A 25586-nucleotide genomic window follows, 5' to 3' on the forward strand; every position below is an offset into this window, starting at 1 on the left:
TATGACCAGCATAGCCATGAAGCTGGGCAGTGGAGGAACACACGTTTAATTCTAGCACTCAGGAGGCAGAGGCAGGCAGATCTCTGTGAAGTCCAGTCCAGACAGAGCTACATAGTAACACTCCAAAACAAGTCAAAATACCCTAAAGAAAGCAATTCCTCCCCTCGAGCCTCAGTTTCCCTCTCTTTTATAAAACAGGGCAACTTTTTCTGAATCTGGGACAACTTAAGATAAAAATAAAACAAACAAACAAACCAACAAAAACTAGGCTCAGTATGGCCCAGGACCAAATAACCATTTTTCTTGGCCCCTTCTGAGTCCTACTGTGAATGTGTGAAGCACATACAGTGGGGTGAGACAAGAGACTGGTACACTGTCCTTCTAAAAATAGTGTTTATTATTGTTTGTAAATGTGTCATGCAAAATACTGTCATGGTGAAAACTCTGGAAAATGCAAACACAAACAGTAACAGTCACCCACAGTGCCATCTCTTGTTTTCAACCCTGAGGCAGCTGTTGTCAACATTTTGGTGTTTCCATTTTGAAAAACAAAAAAATCTATATCCATGTATAGAAAGAGAGGTTCTATCCTCTGCTGCTCTCGGGGCACAGGGACGTTCAACGTCTAAAGAAGTCTTTGCCTGGAACTTCCCTAACTAGATGCATCTGTCCCCTGCCCGCCTCCCCCAGCCCCCCCCCCAGAAAACCTAAGTTGTTTCCCATTTGCCAGGGTGCGTGAATCTTGCTGAAACACCTTGAACCTTGCTATCTCTGTACCATGCAGGTGCTGTTAGACATGAGGTGTTCCGGACCGTTTGCTAAGTATCTGTTGAGGACCTTTGAAGTGCTAGGGTACCGGTTTACACTCAGATCCCTTTGGAATATTCCTGCTAATAACCTCTAAATAGTTATGTATTTAAATATCCCACTTCTCTGTGTCACACAAAAAAAATCACATTTTGGTACAAAAACCCCAGGCTTCCTTTCCCCCCCTCCATCCTCCTAATATAAAAAGTAATTGTTTAATAAATAATAAAAAAGTGAGGAAGACACTGTGAATAGACTTCGTAAAGACCCTAGGACCCAGGATCTCAGTTCCCTGCTCCTCAGGGTCTCAGATGCACCCACCCCAATTCTTTAAATAAATAAGTATAAATAAGCCACAGGTGAGCCCCCTCACCCAGGTCTCCTGGAAAGACTTTATCTAGCTGGGTGTGGCTGTTTGGAGTGTGGCATGCCCCTGTTCATCATGCTCCCCCACTCCAAGTACCAAAATAAATAAATAAATAAGATCTGGCTTTAAAGGACGATGTCGATGGTGGCTTTCAGTCCTGAGTTACAGCCGAGTCTTTAACAACAGCAGGCCCCGCACGGCCCAGTCCAAGGTCAGGTGCAGCCCTCCTAGGATGGCATGAGCTGCCCGGATGCTTCCCCAGGCCGAGGCAGGAGGGCCCAGAGGGACCGCAGGTTGGTCCGGGGCTGCCTGGGGCAAGGCTAGACGAGACATCTGTTGAAGGGAGAAAGAAGGTTAGCAAAAGATAAGGGGCCTGGGGCTTAGAAAACTGAAGCTGTGTTGGGTGTGGTGGTTCTCAGCTGCAATCCCAGCACTTGAGAAGCAGAGGTGGAATGACCAGGATTCAAGGTTACATAGGAAAGGCAGTTTGGGGTACATAAACCCTGTCTCAAAACAAAAAGACAAAACAAAAACAAGACTGGAGAGATTGCTCAGTGGTTAAGAGCACTGACTGCTCTTCCAGAGGTCCTGAGTTCAATTCCCAGCAACACATGGTGGCTTACAACCATCTGTAATGGGATTTGATGACTTCTTTTGGTGTGTCTGAAGACAGCTATAGTGTATTCATATACACAAAATAAATCTTTTTTTAATAACTTTAAGATTTATTTTATTTATGAGTACACTGTAGCTGTCTTCAGACACACCAGAAGAGGGCATCGGAGCCCATTACAGATGGTCGTGAACCACCATGTGCTACTGGGAATTGAACTCAGAACCTCTGGAAGAACAGTCAGTGCTTTTACGCGCTGAGCCATCTCTCCAGCCCCCCATAAATAATTCTTAACAAATAAACCCTGCAGCTTGGGATAATGCATAATTAATAAAGGAGTAAAGTACCTGCCCCACAATCAAGAGGACAAGATCTCTGGAACTCATGTAAAAAAGCTGGGCACACCAGCATGTACTTGTAATCTAAGTACTGGGTAAGTAAGACAGGAGGATTCTGGGGGATCTGCTGGCCATCCAGTCCAGCTCAATTGGTGAGCTCCAAGTTCAGTAAGAAACCCCTTCTCAAAAAGCAGAGCAGAGCCTCTGAGTTTGAGACCAACCTGGTCTACAGAATGAGTTCCAGGATAGCCAATGTTACACAGAGAACCCCTCAAAATAAAAATAAACACAGAGGGCTGGAGAGATGGCTCAGTGGTTAAGAGCACTGTCTGCTCTTCCAGAGGTCCTGAGTTCAATTCCCAGCAACCACATGGTGGCTCACAACCATCTATAATCAGATCTGGTGCCCTCTTCTGGTCTGCAGGAATACATGCAGGCAGAAAGCTATATGATGTATACATAATAAATAAAAAAATGTTAAAAAAAAAAAAAGAAAATTTCTATGTTTAAAAAAAAATAAACACAGAAAAACCTCAACAACAAACATAATCAAGGCTGAACATGATCAATAGAGAAAGATGCCCAATGTTGACCTCTGGACTCTAGGCTCTCAATTCTGTATGTTCAAGTCTTTTTTTTTCTTTTTTTTTTTTTTTTTTTTTTTTTTTGGAGCTGGGGACCGAACCCAGGGCCTTGCGCTTCCTAGGCAAGTGCTCTCCCCCTTAGCTAAATCCCCAACCCCAAGTCTTAATAGTCTTAATGAACACACACACACACACACACACACACACACACACAGAGAGAGAGAGAGAGAGAGAGAGAGAGAGAGAGAGAGAGAGAGAGAGAGATATTACTGTCCTAAGGACCAGGCTAGGGAATGAGTTCTAGGGAATGACGTTGGCCAATTTCTTCTCAGTAAGTCAGAATTAGTGTCTTAAGAGCTTAGAGTCCAGGGTCTGAAGTTAGGAGCAAGAATTTGAGACCTAGGGTCTTTAGAGTCAGGGACCAAAGTCTGAAGTCTATTAGACTACTGGTCTGAGGTTTTGGAATTTGGGGTCTTGATATTTTTGAACCTCATAATATTGGAAATGAGACATAGAGCAGGGTGGGGAGTATTTTGAAAGGAGATCTTATACGTCCAGATTGGCCTCAATCTCACTACACAGCTGAGATGGACTCCGTCTCTTCATGTACCACCTTCCAAACGCTGGGAGCACAACCGGTTGCTACCATACCTGGCTTTGCTTTTTTTTTAAGACAGGTTTCTGCTATGTTTTTCCATAGCTAGCCTGGAAATCACTAAGTAGATCAGGCTGGCCTTAAACTTGTGACAACCACCTACCTGTACCTCTTCATGCTGAGACTTACAGGCCACTGCCACCGTGCTCAGCTAGGGTCTAGACTTGAGGTCTGGCACTGTAGAGTGTCAAGACTGGTTTGGTCAGGATCTTGAATCTTAGGGACTGGAACTGGGTGCTTGAGATGTGAGGATCTGGCAGGAGGCTGGGATCTAAGACTTTGGGCATTAGAGGTTTACAGCTTTAGGCGTCTTAAGGCCTAGGCCTCTAATTCTCACGAGAAAATCTAGATCCTGTTGACTCAGGGTAGGGGTCTTAGGCCTAAGGATCTTGGGATTCAGGGTCTAGACTTTTAGACAAGTGATCAAGATTGGGGTTTCATAGTATCATGGGCTGGGTTTTGGGGACACAAGACAATGAACTATGGTGGCTTGTCACCTTGGGGACCAGTTAAGAGCTGCTCTGAGGGATTCTGGGGTCTTGGGACCTCAAGGTCTCACAGTTTCAGGATCTTGGATATCTCATTCTCAGGGATCAAACTGGGGGCTGGGGTTCAAAAGTCATCCAGGATTCTGAGGTGTTAGGATCAAAATCTCAGCAGAATGGTGGTGGTGCACCCCTTTCAGCAGAAGCAGGTAGAGCTCTGAGTTCAAGGCCAGCCTGGTCTACAGAGGGAGTTCCAGGACAGCCAGGGCTACTCAGAGAAACCTGTCTGAGTGGGCAGAGGAGTCAAAAATCTCAGGCTTATTGTTTCTTAGGGTCAAAGGGATCGGAATGGAAGTAAAAGGTCTTGGAGCCAGAGCATACCAAGAGCTGTAAGCGACGAAGTAGCCGTTCCAGTCGGGCTTGCAGGGCACCCAGCTCTGGCTCCAGAGTCTTTAGGGAAGGACCAGCTGCCCGGCGCAACCACTGTACATGTCGGAAGTAGGACATTAAGTCTACTCGAAGCCTTGTCAGCACACCAGGAAGCTGAGGACAAAGAATGGAAACCAGGGGACAGTTAGCACACTCGTACCCTCAGTCATCAGTCTTTCAAGATGCCCTATCAGCCAGCTCTCACCTGCAAAGATCCCAGTGTCCCAGCGCTCATGGCCAAGGTAGGTAGGGAGTCCAGATTGTGGTCTCCATCAGCTGGGAATTTGTCTCTCTGGTGAGAAAGAAGCTGTGAGGGGAACCCCAAGCTCTCCCCCTCCTTAGGTGCCCAAGAGAGAGGAGAAGTGACTGTCATTCAATATACCCTGTCCCTCCAATCTCCTACCATCTGTGCAGCTAGTTGCCGTGTGTCTGCCAGGAGGGACCTGGTCAAGAGGACAGCGCTATCCAGATCTGCACGAGGGTCTGAAGACACTCGAGGGGAGCCAGCTGGTGGCCCAGGGGCAACGACTCTATCTGGCCAGAGGCTCAGCACCACCAGGACCAGGTGACAAACACCTGTGGACAGAAAAGAGAAATCAGGCCAACTCTGTGTCTGAGGTAGTAGGGCTGGGGTCTAGATTCTTCTGCCTCTAAGAAGTCTAGAACCTGGGTCTGAGTGAGGTAGGCTAGAGTCCAGAATTTTGGTTTTGAAGGACTTGAGGTCTGGACTTTACGGTTTGGAGGAGGAGGGATGAAGCCTGGATTCTGCATCTGAGGGAGGGAAGGCCGGGCCTCGGGACCCTGGAACTGAAGAATGAGGGCTAGAGTCTGGACTCCAGGTTCTGAGGGAGGAGAGCTGAGGTTTGGACTCCCGGGTCTGAGGGAGGAGGGCTGGAGCCTGAACGCCTGGATCTGAGGGAGGAGGACCTGGAGGTCTTGAGTCTCAGGGTGGGGCGCCCCAGGGCAGGTCGCAAAGCCCGAGTCCGGGCGGGCTTCCCTCTCCCTCCCTGGCTCTGGCTGCCCCGCCCGTCGGAGCAGACGCGGCCCGGGGCGGGTAGACGGGCCGGGCGTCTCCCGTCCGCCCCCGGACGCCGGAATCTGGGCCCCGGGGCGGGGCATGAGGGGGGAGGCACAGGCCAGAACCTGCCCCCCTCCCCTGCCCCGGGAGCCCGAGCCGGCCTGGGAACAGGAGTAGGAGCCAGAGACTGGAGCTGACACCCAAACACACGGATTCCTCTCCAGGAAGGCGCCTGGACCCACTCCCATATGCCCACAAAGGTGGCTGCAGAAGGCTGGGCCGTTGCGTCGGGGAGGACCTGGGCGCACCTGGTCGGAGAGGCGCTCAGGGACGCACGCAGCTGGAGACCCAGCGGGCAGCGTTCGGGGCTCAGGGGCTAAGGACAGCTCCTTTGCCGGCTGCCCATCCCCCAGCTGCCCCGCCCACCTCTGGGACAGCCAGCCAATCAGAGCCCCCCGGGCCGCCAAGCTCACGTATCACACCCCCAGCCCGCCCCCTGGTCCCCTCTAGCTGTGCCTAGTTCTTCGCAAGCCCCTCCTCGGCCGTCTGTCGGTGCACCCCGTCCCCAGCCGGTGCGCATCTGTCTGGTTCTTTAAACTCTCTGTCCGCACCTCTTTCATTTGCCTCGCCTGCCTGGTCCCGGTCCTCTGGGGCTTGCTGTCATCATCTGGGATTCTGTGCCTTAGTTTCCCTCCCTAAGCCACGCTGTTGGGAGTTCGTGGTCGTCTCTGTTCCTAGATTCCCACTGACTCCCTGGGATACCCGGGGCCCTTAAGGATCACCTCCGACACCTAGCCCTCTGTCAGTGTCTGGCTGTCTCTTGCCCTCTCTCTCTCTCTCTCTCTCTCTCTCTCTCTCTCTCTCTCTCTCTCTCTCTCTCTCTCTTTCTCTCTCTCTCTCTCTTCTCTCAAACTCCCACTTTTCTCACTATTCTTTCTCAGTCTGACTCCCCATGACTCCTCTCTTCTAGCCCTCTGTCCCTACTCTGTTTCCCATCCTCCCCACCCCCTCAATCCTTTTCTCCTTCCTTCCCCCCAACCCTGTCCCCTCAACCCCATGAACTGGAACCAACTTACAGTTCATGTCCCCACAGGCCAGGGGTTCCCCAGGGCAGGGGGCAGGGAGCCGGGGGGAGGGGGCCTTTAACCCTTCCCTGTCCGCTGCCGGGGGAGCCCAGGGGGTCAGCTGGGCCTCGGCCTGGGGAGGGGAGGTTTGTGAGTGTGAGCAGCAAGGGCCAGGCAGTGAGGGAGTGTGTACGCCTGGGGGGTTATATAGGGGGCCGGGGCGGGCGGGCGGGGGGCAGGCAGCAGGGGAGGACGGCCTGACACATCCTGACTCACCCTCCCTCCTGCCTTTTCCATTCAGACGAGCCGGCTGCCTAGCAGGGCTCACACCGCCTTGCTCGGAGGAGGGCACGGAAGGAAAAGTTGGAAAAGTTGAAAAGTGAAGGGGGGGTGGTCTGAGAGGGGCCGGTGAGGTCATTGGCGTCCCCTCCCTCCACCTCCACGGGCTGGGACAGACACAAGGCTCAAGAGCTCTACGGAGCCTGGCTGTGGGTGGTGGTCTGCATGGACCAGGATAGTACTGAGAGATGGGGAGGCAGGAGGAGAGGCAAGTCCAGGGCCTGAGGAGGTGGAGGTGAGGGGGAGAATCTGAATGACAGAGAAGGATGAGAACACTGGGACAGGGATGGAGCCTCTAAAACCAGGATGGCAGACAGATGCACAGAGATGAGGACAGTAGGATATATAGATACCTAGTCTCTAAGATGGAGAGACTGGGAAACTGAGGAGCTGAGGGTGCGGCTCAAATGTCAGAGTGTGATGGTATACACCTGCATCTCAGCACTGGGGAGAGGAAGGCAGGGGGTTCAGAAGTTCAAGGTCATCCTTAGCTACACAGTGAGACTGAAACTAACCTACACTACTTGAAACCCTATTTTAAAAAAGAAGCAGAGAGGTTGGGGATTTAAGTCAGTGGTAGAGCGTTTGCCTAGCAAGCACAAGGCCCTGGGTTCGGTCCCCAGCTCCGAAAAAAAGAAAAGAAAAAATAAATAAATAAAAATAAATAAAAAAGAAGCAGAGGGGGTTGGGGATTTAGCTCAGTGGTAGAGTGGTTGCCTAGCATGCGCAAGGCCCTGGGTTCGGTCCCCAGCTCCGAAAAAAAGAAAAAAGAAAAAAAAAAAAGAAGCAGAGACCCCTTAAAGAGAAAGGGGGCACGACATGGAAAGAAGATGCAGGCTGCAGAAGAATGTACCAAAGATGGGGTCACCTTAGAGACAGGTTAGATGAGATAAGATGAGGACCAAAAGAAAGAAGGAGAAAGGCTCTCTACAGAGGTCTCTGGCCATATTGCTGCCCTTCCCCCCAACTCCACAGTTCTGTAGATGGGGCAAGTAAGACCATCTTCTGTGGCTAAGGAGTGGGTAGGAGTGCTGCACAAACACGAGGACCTGAGTTGAGTCCACAGCGCCTATATAAAAAGCTGAGCGTGTGTAACTGCAGCGCTGTGGGTGGACAGGTGGACACAGCAGGATTACTAGGGCTTGTCTTCCAGCCTAGCTCCAGATTCAGTGAGAGGTCCTTCCTCAAGGGCGTAAGGTTGAGAGTGACAGAACCCTCAGTGTCCCCCTCCGGCCTCTATACACTTGCATGTAGGTCCAGATACCCACCCACATACGCATACATTCCCATACACACATACCTCCCTTCCTACCCCGAAGTGAGAAGTATTGTGCAAACTACTACTAGAAAACTGTTTCTGGTCTCATGGATACTGAGGCACAGGTAGTCACCGAGAGAGATGGCAAAAGTGAGTAGGTGGGTACTAGAAACTTAGAGCCACATAATAGCCTATGCAGGTAAAAGCTAAACACACCTGTTCAGGGACTGCAGCAGTACCCTGTTCAATGGATGAATACCATTGGTTCAGAATTCACAGCCCGTTAAGGGATGGGGACATCAAAATCAACTCACATACATCCCAGAAGTCTCCTCCTCAAGAGGGAAATGGGATAGCTCTGGACACAGGACAATTACATGAACTGCAAAAAAAAAAAAAAAAAAAAAATCTCTTTGTAGACCACCCATGCTGGTCTTTTAGGCCCATTGCATTGGTTGGAGATGGGGGAGTAGGGTGAGGGCTGGCTCTGGACTGACTGGCAGCCAGAGGCTTCCCCTCCCCATCTTTCACCACTAGGTGGGGAGAACTGCTCAGATCCCCCAGGGGGTGAGGTCACAGCCCCCCCATGGTGGGACATGACCTCATCGCCTCAGGTACCAGCTCCTTCTCTTTCTTAGTCTGTCACATCACCCCTTTTAGGGGCCCCCCAGGGGCCCTCCTCAGCCCCTGCTCCTGCTGGGACCCAGGCTTCTGACCACTGGGTCTCCGCCTCTCAGGGGGCCTGTTTCCGGCTGAGTCAGCGTGGTGGGGGGGACCCAAGGCTGCGTCAGTGAGGGGAGAGCTGACGTAGCCCCCCCAGACCATGAGGGCTAGCCAAGGTGACTCAGGCCACCAGCTTGGAGAATGGCCTGGCCTGAGGGGATAAGGGACTGGGCTTGTAGCCAGACCTGGCCAATACCAGGGACTGCAAATGCCAGCCCTTTCCCCCAAATGAGATTCAAGAACTCATACCATCTCCCTACCTTTCTGTCTCCCCATATTCGTATTCCTTAAACCCATGGTACAGACCTCAGCCCTCTTCCCTCAGGCCCAGGGTCTCAGGTATTTAACCCTCCTGAGATGGTTAAACTCAAGCCCAGGGTACAGACCGTAGTCCTCCTCCCTCTAACCCAAGGCTGTAGATCCCAGCCCTCCAGATCCAGGCTCTCAGGTACCCAGCCCTCTTCCATCATACCCAGAGTACAGGCCCTTGCTCTCTTCTTTCAAACCCAGGGCTCTAGACCCAAGCCTTCCTCCCTCAGACCCAGGGAACAGACCCCAGCCAGCCCTCCTCCCTCAGACCCAGGAAACAGACCCCAGCCAGCCAGCCCTCCTCCATCAGACCCAGGGTACTAAACCCTTGTTTTTTATATAATTGGAAGAAAATTTGATGTCCTACAATTTGGGGGAACTTTGTGTTTGAGGAAGTTTGTGAGTCTGGGTCATGGGCTCCTTGCTTGTTCTCAGTCCTGCTTCACTTTCCACCCTGGGGATTGTGGGGAAAGACTCATCTTCCCCAGAGTGACCACAGAAAGACTGGAGTGGACTTGGGACTCCTGCCTGGGTCTTCCCTGGGTGAGGGTTGGGGTACCAGTTTTATGGAAATGAGAAAAAAAAACAGACGAGGTGGGAGACTTTGGGAATCCCCCAAAATGACGGAAGACAGCAAAGATAAACAAATACAAACAGGATTTCATAGCCCAATGATGAGAAGACAGAAGCAAAAAAAGTGCTAGGAACACCAGCTTGAGTACTCAAAAAACAAAGAGGAGGCAAAGAGAAGACCTCTGAGGCATTTCACCAAGTGTCCCTAGGATGTGGGGATCTATCCAGGGGGGCCTTCCTTGATGGTGTGCTGGCCCCTGGGTGAGCTGGTGCTGGCTGGGTGTGATGTCAGCACATCCCAGGCTGTGTGTGTCCGTCTGTCTGTCCCTGGGGGGTCCTGTCTGGCCTCTGGGGGGTGACGAGGCAGGTCAGCCACAGAGGCAGCCTAAACCTGTCATTAGCGGTGAGAGTCTTGACGGTGCCCCCCCACCCCAATCCCAATCCGCGGTCCAGAGCCAGGCAGCTCCACCCCCACCCCCTCCTTGATCCCTGAGGAATCCAGGGAATTGGGAAGTGGGTCCAGATGGTGTTGACACAGGAAATGGTCAGCAGCTGCCTGGCCTCAGCCTGGTAACCCCTCTGACCCCCACCCCCAGACCCCCTGCCGAGCCCCCTCGGACCTGTGTCATCTCTGACGAAGTCAGCCCAGGGCCCACTCAGCACCCTCTAGGATGTTTACTGGAGGACCCGGGGATGAAAGAGTCACCCTCCTAAACTTCTTGAGAAACAGAAGGGGCAATCCAGGCCCCGGTCCTTTTTTCCCCTCAGATCTGAAATCTGGGCCCCAAGCTTCCTCAGAATCAGGGGTCTAGACCCCAACACTCCTCCCTCAGACCCAGGGAGCCTTCCTTCTTCAGACCTCATAGTCTTGGATCTAGTTTCTTCCCCTAAAAGCCTCAAGAGTCCAGGGCCCAGCTCTTCCTGCTCAGACCCAGGGATCCCAAAACCTGCGGCCCTCAGCCCCTAGGGTCACAGTTCTCAGTCTCAAGGATTCCCTTCTCCAGACATCTTCACTCCCTCAGACTCAAGGATAATATCTCCCTTCCTTCCCTCAGATCCAACACCTACAGGATGCCCCAGCCATCCCATGAGTCCAGGGCCAATTCCTCCCTCAGGAACTGAGAAACCCTTCTCACTATGCCAAGTGGACAGTGAGCTCAGGTGCGTGAGGAACCATGGTAACATGTTCTCTAATCTGACTTCTTGGAAGCTAGGAGGGCAATCTTGGCTAAAACAAACACAAACAATCTGAGTTGCTCTAGCTTGTGTTCCCTCACTAACAAATAGGAAACTGAAATCTCTTTGGGGACCCAAAATTTTTGGCAGGAGTCACCATCACAGCTTCTAACAGTGACCACACCTCAGTCCTAGCAGGGCCAGGTAGTCAGGCCCGCCCCTGGTCTGTGTTCCCTAAAGCAGAGGCCTGATGGAGCCTGATGGAGAAACCCAGGGCCAACCCACCAGCCCCCACCATCCCTACCTCCTCCTGATCTGGTTGCTGAGGAAACCTTCTCTAATAATGGGGCTCAGTGAGACCCCAGTGTCCTAGGGTCCTTTTTTTTTCTGGTTGCTAAAAGGAAAAATACCCTGGCAATGAGGATTTCCAAACTTGGGTCTCTTGAGGCAGCTTCTTTGGACATTGGGCTAGGAAAGAAATGGATTCTGCATTCTGCAATTCAAAGATTTCACCAACCCCAGATCCTTACCCTGTCAGGTTCCAGATAAAAACGGCCATCTCCAGCCGCTTGCTTTGTTCTGTTTCTCTTTTCCTCTTCTCTTGCTGAGAAGGCTCTATCTACATCGGAAGCCTCCCAATGCCCACCCACCTCTTCTCCTAAGTAAGGAGCTACTTCCCAGTCAGGAATGATGGGGCCAGGGCACCCCTCCTTGTGAACCCCTTGCTGAGGGGATTCCCTAGCAACAGAACTAAGAATACTGGGGCTGAAGCTTTTGGGGCGGGGCCCAGCTGTTGCTAGGGTTGATGTCCTTCAAGGTTTCTTTCCATAGAGGCCCCAGGGGGTCTGGGGAGGTAACATGGTGGGGTCTGGGATCTCAGCTTTGGGCCTTCTCCTGCTGATGCAGGGCTCAGTAGGTGAGGGTACTGATGAGGCCATCAGAGGGCTGTGGGCAGGGCCATCAGAGGGCTGTGGCCAGGGTCATCACGTTGGCTGCCACACAGTCTCCCAACATCACTCCTTTTCTCCCACAGATGCGAATGGAATCCAGGGATTTTTCTACCCATGGAGTAAGCAAGAGCCAAAATTCTGGGGCCCAAGGAAGGGACCCCAAGTTAAGACTGTAGGATGTGTGAGAGAAAGGCTGGGAGTTGACCACTGGATCTGAAGGAGAAGAGCTGCAGGGTAGACCCTTGGGTCTGAGGAAGGAGGGCTGGGAACTCAACCTTTGGGACTCATGGAGGATGGAAACCTGGACTCGGTCTGAGGGAGGAGAGCCAGATCTTGGTCCTTGGTTCCTCAGATCTAAAGGAAGAAGTCAGGGGACTTACCTAGGGTATGGAAGAGAGGGACTAAGGCCTGACCTCTGGATCTGAAGTAGGTCAGGGAACTCAACCTCTGGGTCTGAGGGAGGTGAAGAGCTTGGAAACTTTTATTAAAAAGGAGATCTTGAGCTTTGAGCCTCAGGTCTGAATGATTGTTGAGGCCTATAACCCTGGGTCTGGGGTCTGGAGAGCTGCCTGCAACCTTGACTCCTGAGTTTGAGGGAGAAGGGTTGTGGAAGACTCTCTGAAGGAAGAGGGGTGGGGTTGGGATGTCCAGGACTGAGGGAGGAGGGATGGAAGCTAGGTCTGAGGGAGGAGGGCTGGGTCTGGAATCTCTAAAGAATACTGCCAAATACACAGTACCACAGCCCCACAGCCTGGCCTTGGCGCTCTTGTGCCTGTAGCCTCCAGGGACAGTTCTGTTACTTAGCACCTACTGTGGTGGCCCTTAGGTTGTGAGGGAGATGTGTGGGACCGAGAGAGCTGTGGGGGTCAGGCAGCAATCGAGAATCCCAACCTCTGCCTACGCCTGCGATGCTGCTACCGGGATGGTGTATGCTATCATCAACGGCCAGATGGTGAGTGACCTGGCCGAAGACTGGATGTTTCAGAGGGTGAGGGTGCAGAAGGTGGATCCCTGGACCTTCCTCCTCCCCTTTTCTAGAAAATATGCGGAGGAAGCATATGTGGGCACTGGGCTGGACCTGTGGCAGCCTACTCTTCCTGATCACCAGTATCTCTCTCTTCTGGTGAGTGTGGCTGGGAGGCCAGCAGGCATGGTTCTCCACAGAAGGTGTGAGTGATTCAGGCTGAACATATGCTCTCCCCACCAGGTGGGCCAGGCGCCGAGACATGCTGCATGTACCACGCTTTCTACGAGGGAAATGTAGTAGACTGGCAGGGTCAGTCTCCCTACTGTCTAAGGACCGACGAACGGCCAACAAGAAGCCAACCCCAGATGCCACCACTACCCAAGTGTACTCAGCGCCACAATCCTCAGGAGGCGCTGAAGTAGAAGCTGCAGCTACAGTTTCCGGGGAGGAAACAGAGGGAGCTGAAGAATAGGGTAACCCTGGAGGACCCCTTAATACAGATGTAGCATATAAATGTGTGTCTTTTTTGGGATCTGTGGGGGAGCAGGTGGCCTTACGAGTGCCTTGCACGGTGTGCACATGTACTTTGAGGGAGATTAAGGGGTAAGGACTTAATGTGGGCAGTAGGTATGATTAGGGACTGTGAGCTTAGTGTAGAGGGGTCTGTTAAGAGTGGGTTCTGGGAATAAGTACTGTGGATCTGAATCATGGAAGTTCTAGGTGTGGGTGCTTGTGTAGGGGGTTACAATGAAGTGAGCTTCCAATAGGGGGATTTGGGGTATTAGGGATACACACAGCCATGGTAACGTGTCCTAAACCATGCTGTTTTAGGAAGCACCATGAGCAACTAATCTCCAGTCCTCAAACTTCCCTTGCCCCTCAGCACAGTGCCTGAGTGGCTACAGAAGTGCACGGGCATCATCCAGCAAGGACTTCAGCTCCCAGAGTCTCCACTGGCCAAGCCTTTTCTTGGAAGAGTGCTGTCTGCACTCAGCTTCAGTCTGTCCAATTAGCTCTCTCTCTCCTCCTAGTCTTGCAGGTATCCTGCATCAATGTCATTTTCTATATAGGACCAACCCTGTAGTAAATATCTTGCAAGTTCAGTGTGCCCCTGTGTCTGTTGTTCTTGGCAGATCTAAACTACCCTAGGGAAGCCTGGGCTGGCTGGGTCTGCATGCACTCAAGATCCTTCTTCTCACCTCCTAGGTGCCCCTATCAAAGAGTCAGTAAGAAGCTGGGATCCTACTATCTCCAGGGCCCCCAAGAACAAAGGTGTCTTGGCCTGGCAAATCACTCCCCTTTGCCAGTTCAGGCCCTTAACCAGACAGGCAAGCAGTGCTCCAAAAGTGAAACATTTATCCAAGTGAGGTGACAGGTGGGTTTCCTGCTGTCCAAGTGATGTCCAGGGCAGCTGCATGTCTCAGTCAGGTCCTTAGGATGAGGTTATCTGTGGGAAGGCAAGGTGGGGTTAGTGGCTAGTTAGGTTTGCTCCTCTTCTCTCCTTTCATTGTGAGGTTCTCTAACCCATGAAAGGCCAGGGAGATCCTTACTCACTGATAGGCACTTAGGCTTATCCCGCTCCCCTCTGCTTGCTCTGGAACCCCGAGGGGATGTGTATGCCAATGTGCTTCTAACTCACCAGAATCCACTGATCGGAGTTTATGACAGGAAAAAGCAAAGAGACAGAGGCACAGAGAGAGACCTGGGGAGTCACAAAGACAGAGAGAGAAACCGAGATGGAAAAAAATAGACAAAAAAACAGTTGGGGCATCCCAACACTTAGAAGGCAAAGAGATCTTCTTCTTCTTCTTTTTTTTTTTTTTAAAAGGTTTATTTTATTTTATTTATATGAGTACACTGTACCTGTCCTCAGACACACCAGAAGAGGGCATCAGATCCCATTACAGATGGTTGTGAGCCACCAGGTGGTTGCTGGGAATTGAACTCAGGACCGCTGGAAGAACAGTCAGTGATCTTAACCGCTGAGCCATCTCTCCAGCCCAAAGAGGATCTTCAAAGCTAATCTGGGATGCATAGTTTGAGGCCAGCCTGGGATACAGAGTGTGAGCTCCTGTCTCAAATAAATCAAACCAAAAGGGCCCTCATGGTGGAAGGGAAGAACCCACTCCCACTGGTTACCTTCTGATATCTATACATACACACTCCAGAGCACACACAGATGCACACATACTAAAAAATAACTATGGCTCCTGGGTTCCGTCCCCAGCTCCAAAAAAAGAACCAAAAAAAAAAAAAACAAACAAACAAACAAAAAAAAAACTATGGCTCAGCGGTTAAGAGCACTGACTGCTCTTCCAGAGGTGCTGAGTTCAATTCCCAGCAACCACATGGTGGCTCACAACCATCTGTAATGGGATCCGATGCCTTCGGCTGTGTCTGAAGACAGCTACAGTGTACTCATCACATATATGAATAAATAAATAAAATATTTAAAAATAAATAGATGTACTTAAAAAACAAAATTAAAAAAAAAAAAAAAAAAAACCAAACCACAAAGAACCAAGGCAGATGAGGTAGCTCACATCTGTAACCCTGGTATTTAAAAGGCAGGAGTGTACCACATATTAAAGTCCAGCCTAGTCTATATAGGAAGTGCCAGGCCAGCCTATGTTATATAACGAGACCATGTTAAGTTAAGGAAGGCAGAAGAAGGAAAAGATTTGCCCCTTGTGTGAATTTTGGTCACAGGGGAGGTTGGCATTCCTAGAGCATGCCCTTATGTCAAAATTCAAGTTCTTTGAGGCTCGCCCAAATGTACACTTCTGCGTAAATGTCAAGGATCTTCAGGAGCCAAGTTAACCACAGATGACTATTTTGGCATCTATCTAGTGTTGTGATCCAACATTTGTCCATGCTTCACAGACACGTGGTTATTAAGCCTTTAAATATTTTGTGCATGTAATTTTTTAAGATTTGTGTTTTATTTTATGCATAGAAATGTTTTGTGCCCGTTGTCTATGGAGGCCAGAAGGGAGCATCAGATCTCCTGGAATTGCAGTTACTTGTGAACTGACGTATGGGTGCTAGGAATGGAACTTAGGTCCTCTGGAAGAGCAGCTAGTGCTCTTACTGCCGAGCCACCTCTCCAGACTCTGTTTTGCTGTTTTGAAACAGGCTCACTATCATGGTCCTGGCTGGCCTGGAACATACTATGTCCACTGGGCTGGTCTTGAATTTGCTGTGATTTGCCTGAGTGCTGTGGTTATAGAGCTTACCAACCATGTCTTCTGTGATGTGGTGCTGGGAATTGAACCCAGGGCGGGCTTGATACACGCATGCTAGGTAAGCTCTCTCTACAACTGAGCCATACCCCCAGCCCTAGCTGTTTCCTCACTTGAACCACAGAACAGAGACTCAAATTCTTAGTTTTCATGAAGTACAGAATAGAATTAATATGTCTTTGGATGGCCAGAAGAAGAGTAAAAATGTCTTAGGCTGGTGAGCTATCTCGCTGGGTAAATACACTTGCCATGTAGCCTAAGTTCTATGGTGGAAGGAGAGAATCTGTTCACGAAAGATGTCATCTGACCCTCCCAGATGCACCATGGTGCATTCACTAGTGCATGCTATATAAAAAGTGCCAGACTCCATGATGCTTGTAAGCCCAGTGCGGGGGAGGCAGAGACTCTTAAATCCCTGGGGCTGATTGGCAAGCCAGTCTAGCCTAATCAGAGATCCAGGCCAAGGAGAGATCCTGTCTCGAAAACCAAGATTGCTGGTTCCTGAGGAATAAACCAAAAATTAATCCTCTGGCCTCTATTCAAAATGTGTGCACAACATGCAAATACAACATACGTGTACACACACACACACACACACACACACACACACACCCCACAGTTATCCTACATAGGATATGAATTCAGTCAGTCCCATCTATCCAAACCCAAACCCATCCATTTATTTGCATATCTACCTGCCCAAACAATCCCATAACTCCCGTTTATGCTTCTCTTCACCTAACCCTATGTATTCATTCATCCACCTACTCATCCATTACATCTGTTAAACAACTCATGTCATGATGAACCAGGAGGACTCTGTTCAAGGTGAACCTGGGCATAACCAGCAAGACTCTGTCTCGAAAACAAAGCAAACACTCATTCATCTATCCATTGGTCCTATGGAACCATTCCAGCCATTTATCAATTCATTAATCCTATCTGCTCCCACGCACCCAATTCATCAACACACTCTTCTACAAACCATTTACCGATCCACCCCATCCATCAGCCAACTTGTCTGCTCTGCATCCACCCATCTAGCAACTGAAATGTATCCATTCGTCCATCAATCTGTATGCAACACATTTATCCGTCCTCAACCCACGCATCTACTTATGGATTCACCCACCCTACACATTATCAACCTTTCCTGAGTTCACACTTTTGCTGGGTGGCGTTAGGAACAAAGACACCAAAGACCCTGGGTTTCCCTGTATGGGGCTCTCTGGCAGATGTGAGAACCAGTTCCAACGGAAGTTATATACCATGCGGTTATCCAAACAACGATAAGAACGGGCTCAGACAATATGAATACTCAGAGGAGGTCAGAGGAATGAGCTGGTCTAAAGAAAATTTCGGAAGTCTTCTGGTTGGACTGCAGATAGCAATAGCCCTCCTTGTTATGAAGGACATCTGTCTGTCTGTGGTCTGAGAGATTTAAAAGCAAATAAAATGTGGGAAAAGGCAGAACTTAAAAATGGAGGCTTTCCCTATTGACTAATGGCCTGGGTTTAATGCGATAGCAAGAGAGAGCCATAGCAGGTCTTTGAGTAGAAGCAGGGAAGCTGAAGAGTGTTTAAGAAAGGAAATTCAGAGGGGCTGGGGATTTAGCTCAGTGGTAGAGCGCTTACCTAGGAAGGCAAGGCCCTGGGTTCGGTCCCCAGCTCGAAAAAAAAAAAGAACCAAAAAAAAAAAAAAAAAAAAAAAGAAAATTTAGCTCAGTGGTAGGCGCTTACCTAGGAAGCGCAAGGCCCTAGGGGTCCCCAGCTCAAAAAAAAAAAAGAACCAAAAAAAAAAAAAAAAAAAAAAAAAAAAAAAAAAAAAGGAAATTCAGGGGCTTCAAGAAAGATGGCTCATTGGGTAAAGGCGCTTGTCACCAAGCTTAATGGCCTGAGTTTGATTCCCAGGGCCTACATGCTGGAAAGAGAGAATAGATGCTACAAAAGCATTGTACTACAAATGCACACATAACATGCAAATGGTAAGTGTAATTAAAAAAAATAAATAAAATTTGGGGGATAGAGATTGCTGCATGGTTAAGAGTGCTTTTTCTGCTCTTGAGCAGGGGCCAAGTCCAGTTCCCAACACCTACATCAGAAGGTCAATACTGCCTATAACTCTACAGGGAATCTGACACCATCCCTCCTCTGGCCTCTGCCAGCATCTGACACTTATGGCATTCAGACACACACACACACACACACACACACACACACAAACACACACACACAAAGCTGATCTAGCACTGACTGCTCTTCCAGAGGTCCTGAGTTCAATTCCCTAGCAACCACATGATGGCTCACAACCATCTGTAATGAGATCCGATGCCTTCTTCTGGTGTGACTGAAGACAGCTACAGTGTACTCGTATAAGTAAAATAAATAAATCTTAAAAAAAAAAAAAGCTGATATCAGTTCAAGGCTAGCCTGATCTACAAATCAAGTTCCAGGACAGCCAGGGCTACATAGTGAGTCCTTGTCTCAAACATCAGAAGGAACATGGGTGCTTTCCCTCTCTCTGCGCCAACTGGTTCTTCACCTTTGACTTCACATTAGTCTGGACGAATGGTGCTCTTCCATTTGCACATTTGTGTGGTCCGGGCAAGAGTGTCACCTACTTCTTGTACAGTAACAGTAATGAGCTCAGAGAACTGACTACAGGAGGATGGCACGAGGCCTGTTGCACGTGGGAGCAAAAGAAGGAGGGTGTGCTGTGACTCTTAACCTTGTCCCACCCATCCTTCGGTGTCTCTGCTATCTCCGTCTCATTTCCCTCCAGTTTCCCCTTTCAGCGACGTGTCTGTCTCCCCACATCTCTCACTCTTTCTACGTGTCCTCACCTGTGGCTCACTCGCTGCCTGTGCCCGCCGTCCCGGGCCCCGCCTCAAGCGTGGCGAGCTGCAGACGCACTCGGCGGGAGCCGGAGGCAGACGGCTGGGGCGTGCGGGCGGCTCTGCGCGCTGAGCGGAGACCGGCTGTGGTACGGGGACTGGCGGTGGCGGGCGCCGACCAGCGGCGGGACAGCTTGCGCGCCAGGCGGGCAATCGCCGAAGGCCGCAGGCCATAGTCGCGCTCCAGCTCCTGGCGCGAGATCTCGATGTTGCCGGTGTACCAGAGAATCCAGCCCAGCAGGCTCAGGAAAACCAGCAGCGCCCCGGAGTAGATGAGCAGGTCCCCGAAGTCGCGGCCGCGCACCTGCAGCTGCGCGAACACGCCGGTCAGCAGCGCCGCCATACCCGCCACGTCCAAGGCCACGGCCAGCAGCAGCGCCATGCGGCAGCGACCCAGGCCGGCCGCTGGAGCCGGTGTGGTCGCGGGTGTTGAAGCGCAGGCTGCGGACGCCTGCGAGCCGCACACCGGTGATGCAGCCGCCATGGCCCTCGGTGGCCCGCCGCCGCTTGCTCCCCGACAGCGTCCCGGGGTGCGGCTGCCCGGGGCGGAGTTAGGGCCCGGCGCCAGGTGTGCCCAGTGCCTGCATAGTCACCTGAGCTTACAGCCTGGACCTGGTGGCCCGGATGATGCTCTATATGACTGAGGTCTGGGAGGATCTGTGGTGCACGACCCTGTCCATTAAGCAGGCCAGGTGACTAGGGCCAAACTTCAGGGTGGCAAAATACAGCTAGCTAGATGGCGTTTCTACTTAGTGCCCGCCACCCGGGGGCCACCTGGGCCACTAGGCCCATGGTAAACCAGAATTGGGATCAGAAACAAAAAAACCGAACACGCTGGGGTTGTAGTTCTCTTGATGGAGTGCTTGCCTAGCATGCCCTGCACAGCACAAAAAGACATTCTCTGGAGCAGCCAGAGCCCTGAAGCTGCTGTCTCCATGCTTGTCTTTTGAGATCTCTTGTGAACCAAGGGTGGATCTACAATGAACCCATCTCCCAGGTGCTGGCTGACAGCATGTGAACACAATATACTTAGCTCAGGGTTCTGTTAGTGCTCAGATGTTAGCCAGTTTCTGAAGTGTCCAAGTGTCATAGAAAGGAAGTGGCAGGGAAATTGTAGCTTTAGCTTGACAGTGGTGGCCCATGCCTTTAAGTCCCAGCGCTTGGGAGGCAGATCTCAGAGTTCAGGCCAGGTTGATCTATAGAACGAGATCCAGGACCGCCAAGGCCACACAGAGAAACCCTGTCTCAAGTCAAACCAACCCAAAACTGTGGCCTTTTGTTGTTGATAAATGCTTCTAGGAAAAAATATCCTACTCTGGAAGCTGATCCCCGAATATGGCTTTGACTGAGGGAGAATTTAATGGGTCCATACCAATTAGGGCATTAGGGCACTCTGGAGCTGGGAGGCAGCATGGCACAGGCAAATGGTTGGGTCAAGCCATGGGGAAAACTCTGGGGAACCAACAGCTGTTACAGGAAAGTCCTGATCTTCCACACATCTACACTTAGGTGAGTCCATTCTCCCCTGGGGTGGGAAACTTCAAGACAGTTCTGTCTAGGTTCTCCCAAGACTTAATGTAGTTTCAGAGTTGGAGAAAACTCAGGATGATGGAAGAGAAAAATGACATTTTCTACACTGGTGCAGCCATTGGTACCCCTGTAAACAAACTCCCATCCATGAGCCTATAAGTAACATAAAGGAAACTCACTTGGACACACACATACAGATTAACTGTGGTGGGAGAAGGGAGTATATATTATATACGTATAGGAAAATGCCATATAAACCCACTTTATGCATAATTAAATGCTAAAAAAATATTAAGAATGATTGTGGTGGACTGGAGAGAAGGCTCAGCAGTTAAGAGCACTGACTGTTCTTCCAGAGGTCCTGAGTTCAATTCCTAGCAACCATGTGGTGGCTCACAACCATCGATGCCCTCTTCTGGTGTGTCTAAAGACAGTGACAGTGTACTCACAAATAAAATTAGAAAGCTGCCAGGATTGGCCAGGTATCGCTGAGGACAGACATAAGAAGTGTTTCTGCATAGAAAGAACCAGGCATGAGAGAATAAAGTTACTAGACAGCAGTACATTTTTAGAGAGGTCTGAAAATGGTCCATTGGGCACTGGTGTTTGTGTGGGGGACAGTCAAGAAGAGTAATGGAACCATCTGAAGACTCCATGCCAGAGAAAATTTAAAATCGTTCATGCATCCATTTAAAGAACAAGTCTTGAGGACAAGAGTGATGGCCCTCAGTGGTTAAAGATCCATTCTTGCAAAGGGCCTGGGTTTGGTTACCAGTTCCCATGAGGCAGCTCACAAACTGCCTGTAACTCTAGTTCCCTGGGATCAATGATTTCTTTTGGACTTGCATTTCATATGTTAACACAACACCCCCATACATCATAATTAAAAGTAAATAAATCTGGGGTTGCAAAGAAGACGCAGTGGTTCAGAGGACCCAGGTTCTATTACCAGCACTCACAACTGTCTAACTGAATCCAGGCACCAGGCAAGCACATAGCATCCATACATATATCCGGGCTTAAAAAGAAAGGACAGGAGAAAGAAGCAAGCCCTCATACATATTACAAAAAAATCAATTAAGTTGGGACTGGAAAGATGGTTCAGCGATTAACAGCACTAGCTGCTGCTCTTCTAGAAAACGCTGGTTCAATTCTCAGTACCCACCGGGAAGTTCACAACTGCTGTAACTTTAGTTCCAGGGTATCCAACACCCTCACACAGACATACATGCAGGCAAAACACCAATGAATAGCAAATAAGAAATAAGTAAACATAAATACTGTTTAAAAAATAAATAAATCTTAAAATCAATTAAGCCCCACGTAATGATACAGTTCTGGAATCCTCAATATTTGCATCCACAAGGCTGAGATGGGAGGATCCGAGTTCGGAATCTACTAGACAAGGGTGCAAAACCCTTTTTTCAAAATATTTATTAGTGCCCATCATCTAGTGCTAAGTGCTAATTGAACAGACCAGGGTGATGCGGCGGAGAAATAGTTCTCCAGATCTCTGCTTTTGGAACTTCACGAAAACCCAGTGACGAAGTTCGAAAACTTCCGACCCGCAGCATCATGCCACCGCGAGAACTCGCTGGGATCTACAGACGAAGATTTCCGAAGGTTCCCGAGTCAAAAAGACTCGGAGGCGGAACCCAAGGACCGGAGAAAGCTGGGTGGCGGATTTCAAGAGCGCCACCGGAGGAAGCGGAAATGCGTTGTCATTTTAAAGGTGTCGCCCCGCCCCTAGTGTCTTTCTTTCCGTCTCCGGCCGCCGCAGGGAGAGGAGGTGAGCGTGAGTCCTCTGTCCGTCCCGCGTGGCCGCCATCTCGCGCCCACCGCTTGGGTTTCCAGCCTGTGTTTTCTCTCCTTGTACCCAAGGGCCGTTCATAGTCCTTATTCCTCGCCGGAAGTGGGGCCTCAGCGTCCCTTCCCCTCCTTTCTCAGCCTCCGCGGTCTTAGTTCGGCCTACCTCCTTTGGTCACTCCTTCCGGCCTTGCAAAGCTCTTGCTCGTTTTCTCCCAACCGTGCTTCCGATTACCTAGACGCCTATCCACGGCTTGCTTCTCTATTTGACATCTTTCGTGTGTCCGGTTTCTCCCTAGTCGCCGCCATGTCCGCGCATCTGCAATGGATGGTCGTTCGGAACTGCTCCAGTTTCTTGATCAAGAGGAATAAGCAGACGTACAGCACGGTAAGTGTGGCCCGTGTGGGAGAGGGCACTCTGGCTCTTTGGCATATCCGGGCCTTAACCGTCTTCTAAATTTATTCCCCAGGAGCCCAATAATCTGAAGGCCCGAAACTCCTTTCGCTACAACGGGCTAATTCACCGCAAGACGGTCGGAGTGGAGCCTGCGGCTGATGGCAAAGGGGTCGTGGTGGTTATGAAACGCAGATCCGGTGAGCCTTTGCACACAATAGCTCTCCCTTTTTTTCCCAGAGCTCCTGTCCTTCCTCTGACTTCCTAGGTAAAAGTCCAAAAGTGGAGAAACTTAACTACAGTTTCTCTATATAGACGACGGCAATGTCCTGGAACTCTTGTAGACCAGGCTGATCTCTAACTCAGATCAACCTGCCTCTGCTTTCTGAGTGCTGGAATTCAAGGCTTGTACTACTATATTCCTGCTGTATCTGGGAGTTTTAAAGAGGAATGGGTTTTTCACAGGACTTGGTTGAGACCGACCTATGGCGATCCCTTAGGGGTTGTGGGGTGGTGGAAGGACAGTCGAGTAAGAGTGAGCATGTTCTTCGGTGAGGCTGTGTTTCATCAAGGGCGTATGCAGATGGACTTGATTCCTAGTCTCTCCTTACCAGGTCAGCGAAAACCTGCCACTTCCTACGTGAGGACCACCATCAACAAGAATGCTCGGGCTACCCTCAGCAGCATCAGGCACATGATCCGAAAGAACAAGTACCGCCCTGATCTGCGTATGGTGAGTAATGGATGGATCCTTAGGGCAAGAAGACAGCTGATAACTTTACCTGGGGGACTGGATGTAGGCCTGGGTTCTTGACTCTGCCTAGTTGGAGCTAGGCTGGAGATTCTTCTGACTTCCCAGCCTTAGGACAGCCTTTCTGTAGTCCTAGGAAACAGGTAGCAGTAAGTGGGAGTGTCTTTTGAGTTTGTGAGCTAAGTTCCTTATCCTGTCCTCAGGCGGCCATCCGCAGGGCCAGTGCCATCCTTCGAAGCCAGAAGCCTGTGGTGGTGAAGAGGAAACGGACCCGCCCCACCAAGAGCTCCTGAGCCCCACACCCCAGAAGCAATAAAGAGTCCACTGATTTGTTCGACCACCTCCTTTAGGCCTCCTGTTCTGTGGCTCATTGAGCTGTGGCCCTGCGTTTGTCTTTAGTTGTGCCATCAAAACTCCTCTTGTTGTTAGGAACTTGTTCATCTGAAGTGGGTGTTGTCAGGGCTAGACACTCGGTGCAGAGCATCTGTCTAAATGCTTCCTATGTTGTGAGTATCTAAAGAGTTAGTTACCAGCCTGGAAGGATATAGGCTCAAGAGTCATTCACAGGGCCGTCTAGGCACCAACAGGAGTGAAATCAGATTGGGCTGAGGGTTGATTTTCCTGTAGAAACAGGAGTGAGGGCAAATGATTACAGGGTTCTTAGCAGCTGGTAGTGTCAGATATCCTGAGCCCCTCTGCCTGAGCTTGAGGCTGTCTTACCAGGTGTCAGTCCACTGACCCAGATAGGCCCCGCTCTTGAGTTGACATGCCTCCTAATAAGAGAATGTTAATACAAAGGTTTCAGAGTGAAGTCCTTAGTGAAAGTATGTTCTATTCATCTGATGTGTAAAACAGTGACAATCCTAAATATCACATTCGGGGTGGGGTGGGGTGGGGGTGTCAGCTAGGAGTTCATAGTGCAGCAATAGAGCTTTAGTGTGTGTTGCTAATCCTGGAAAATGTCAACAAAGTCTAGTTTTTACCAAATGTTTTGTAATCTCAACATTTTGGTAGGCTGAAGCAGGTGAATATTTAAGGCCAGCCTGGTTTACATAGCAACTCTGAGGATACCCAGGGTTATAGAGATGACCTGCCTCAAAAATAAGCCGTTGTAAGTCTATCTGGATGAGTGGGTGACACAAGTACACAGGTGTACTGAGGTATTTGGCCATTTCTTGCCCCTATTAGCTATCACTGACATGGCGAACGTGAGTGAGCCTTGAATGCGAAATAGTACACCATTTTTACCAGAGCTTTGTCTCTGCTCCACAACTCAGGCCAAAGAGCTGCCTGAGTCCTTTTGGGGACTGCTTGAGCCCCCTCACTGGAACATTTGACTTATAACACAGCCTCTTCTAGTTTTCCCCAGTGCAAATGAAGGATGGTAAGATTGCTGATGTGTCTCATCTGGATCACTTGTTGTCCATCCTAGTCCCACTTGAACTATTTTCAACCCAGGTTTAACTCATGGCAACCCTTCTCCCTCCCAGGAGGATGGGCCCAGGCTCAGCTCACTTAAATCTAAATCCCTTATATTTTGAGCTGCTGATGAGCATAGGGTTCTTGGCAGCAGTCCCACCCAGGTGACCTATCCACAGGAGAAGTAATCTTTTTAACCTAACTTGTACTCATTTTTATTGGGGTATGAACAAGGTGAATCCGCCCTCTTTGAAAAAGCATGGGTAGGGGCTAGAGAGGAGGCTCAGCAGTTAAGCTGTGGCTGCTCTTGCAAAGGTCCTGAGCTCATTTCTTAGCATCCACATGGAGGCTCACAGCTGCTTGTAATTGGATCTAATGCCCTCTATTGGCACACAGGTGTATATGCAGTTTTAGGACTCAGTAAATGAACCTTAAAAATCATGTGCATGCATAGAAGTCAGGGGAGGGTGGTGGCCTGCTCTGTTTTAAGGCTTGAGTCTCATTGATCTTGGAGTTAGACTTGGGAGGCGGCAACCCCCAACTTGTCGCTGCCCACCTTGGTGTTGGGGTTACAGTTCAGCTGTGTGACTGCCCCGGCTTTGTCCATGAACCCACTTGCACATGGGGAAGTCAGAGGACAACTTAGTGGTTTATTCCTATACTTTTCGGTCGACTCTGGGGATCAAACTCAGGCTGCCAGGCTTGCAAGGCAAGCTCCTTTTGCTAAGCCATCTTGCTGGCCCATAGCTAGCTTTGTAAACACTTGTTTCTTTGAGGCATGGTTTCTCTGTAGCTCTGCCTGTGCTGAACTAGTCCTAGTGCTGTGATTAGAGACATACTGCCACTACTGAGCTTAATTTTTATCTGTTTTAATGAGACAGGTCTCTGTATGCAGA

General features: G+C 50.1%; 4 protein-coding genes across 4 annotated transcripts; 2 read left to right on the plus strand and 2 right to left on the minus strand.

The window, feature by feature from the left end:
* Positions 1-379: 379 nt before the first annotated feature.
* On the minus strand, positions 380-5648 carry Il11 (interleukin 11). Its single transcript, XM_032896252.1, has 5 exons — positions 5605-5648; positions 4682-4854; positions 4484-4570; positions 4231-4392; positions 380-1507 (listed from the first exon to the last, which is right to left on the minus strand). The coding sequence occupies exons 2-5, from the start codon at positions 4682-4684 to the stop codon at positions 1337-1339; spliced, it is 423 nt and encodes a 140-aa protein (XP_032752143.1). The 5' UTR covers positions 4685-4854; positions 5605-5648; the 3' UTR covers positions 380-1336.
* A 5948-nt stretch (positions 5649-11596) lies between these two features.
* Tmem190 (transmembrane protein 190) lies at positions 11597-13134 on the plus strand. The gene is made up of 5 exons (XM_032894496.1): positions 11597-11654; positions 11772-11807; positions 12515-12640; positions 12727-12811; positions 12896-13134. Exons 1-5 carry the CDS (start codon positions 11597-11599, stop codon positions 13125-13127), a joined length of 537 nt encoding a protein of 178 aa, XP_032750387.1. The 3' UTR covers positions 13128-13134.
* An 857-nt stretch (positions 13135-13991) lies between these two features.
* Positions 13992-19611, minus strand: Tmem238 (transmembrane protein 238). Its single transcript, XM_032894495.1, has 2 exons — positions 18740-19611; positions 13992-14102 (listed from the first exon to the last, which is right to left on the minus strand). The coding sequence occupies exon 1, from the start codon at positions 19272-19274 to the stop codon at positions 18747-18749; it is 528 nt and encodes a 175-aa protein (XP_032750386.1). The 5' UTR covers positions 19275-19611; the 3' UTR covers positions 13992-14102; positions 18740-18746.
* A 2395-nt stretch (positions 19612-22006) lies between these two features.
* Positions 22007-23615, plus strand: Rpl28 (ribosomal protein L28). The gene is made up of 5 exons (XM_032894498.1): positions 22007-22109; positions 22426-22514; positions 22597-22720; positions 23135-23253; positions 23475-23615. The coding sequence occupies exons 1-5, from the start codon at positions 22034-22036 to the stop codon at positions 23562-23564; spliced, it is 498 nt and encodes a 165-aa protein (XP_032750389.1). The 5' UTR covers positions 22007-22033; the 3' UTR covers positions 23565-23615.
* Positions 23616-25586: the final 1971 nt, after the last annotated feature.

Source organism: Rattus rattus, chromosome 2 (assembly GCF_011064425.1).
Source record: "Rattus rattus isolate New Zealand chromosome 2, Rrattus_CSIRO_v1, whole genome shotgun sequence".
In the NCBI taxonomy this organism is placed as follows: Eukaryota; Metazoa; Chordata; class Mammalia; order Rodentia; family Muridae; genus Rattus; species Rattus rattus.

Bases quoted from the DNA above. Each gene is read 5' to 3' on its own strand.
- Il11 (XM_032896252.1), bottom strand. The intron at 4,393-4,483 runs GTGAGAGCTGGC...CTTTGTCCTCAG, and splicing joins GGACACTGGGATCTTTGCAG to CTTCCTGGTGTGCTGACAAG. The intron at 1,508-4,230 runs GTATGCTCTGGC...TCCCTTCAACAG, and splicing joins TTCGTCGCTTACAGCTCTTG to ATGTCTCGTCTAGCCTTGCC.
- Tmem238 (XM_032894495.1), bottom strand. From the start codon at position 19,274: ATGGCGGCTGCATCACCGGTGTGCGGCTCGCAGGCGTCCGCAGCCTGC.
- Tmem190 (XM_032894496.1), top strand. From the start codon at position 11,597: ATGGTGGGGTCTGGGATCTCAGCTTTGGGCCTTCTCCTGCTGATGCAG. The intron at 12,641-12,726 runs GTGAGTGACCTG...CCCCTTTTCTAG, and splicing joins CTATCATCAACGGCCAGATG to AAAATATGCGGAGGAAGCAT. The intron at 12,812-12,895 runs GTGAGTGTGGCT...TCTCCCCACCAG, and splicing joins ACCAGTATCTCTCTCTTCTG to GTGGGCCAGGCGCCGAGACA.
- Rpl28 (XM_032894498.1), top strand. From the start codon at position 22,034: ATGCGTTGTCATTTTAAAGGTGTCGCCCCGCCCCTAGTGTCTTTCTTT. The intron at 22,110-22,425 runs GTGAGCGTGAGT...GTTTCTCCCTAG, and splicing joins GGCCGCCGCAGGGAGAGGAG to TCGCCGCCATGTCCGCGCAT. The intron at 23,254-23,474 runs GTGAGTAATGGA...TCCTGTCCTCAG, and splicing joins ACCGCCCTGATCTGCGTATG to GCGGCCATCCGCAGGGCCAG.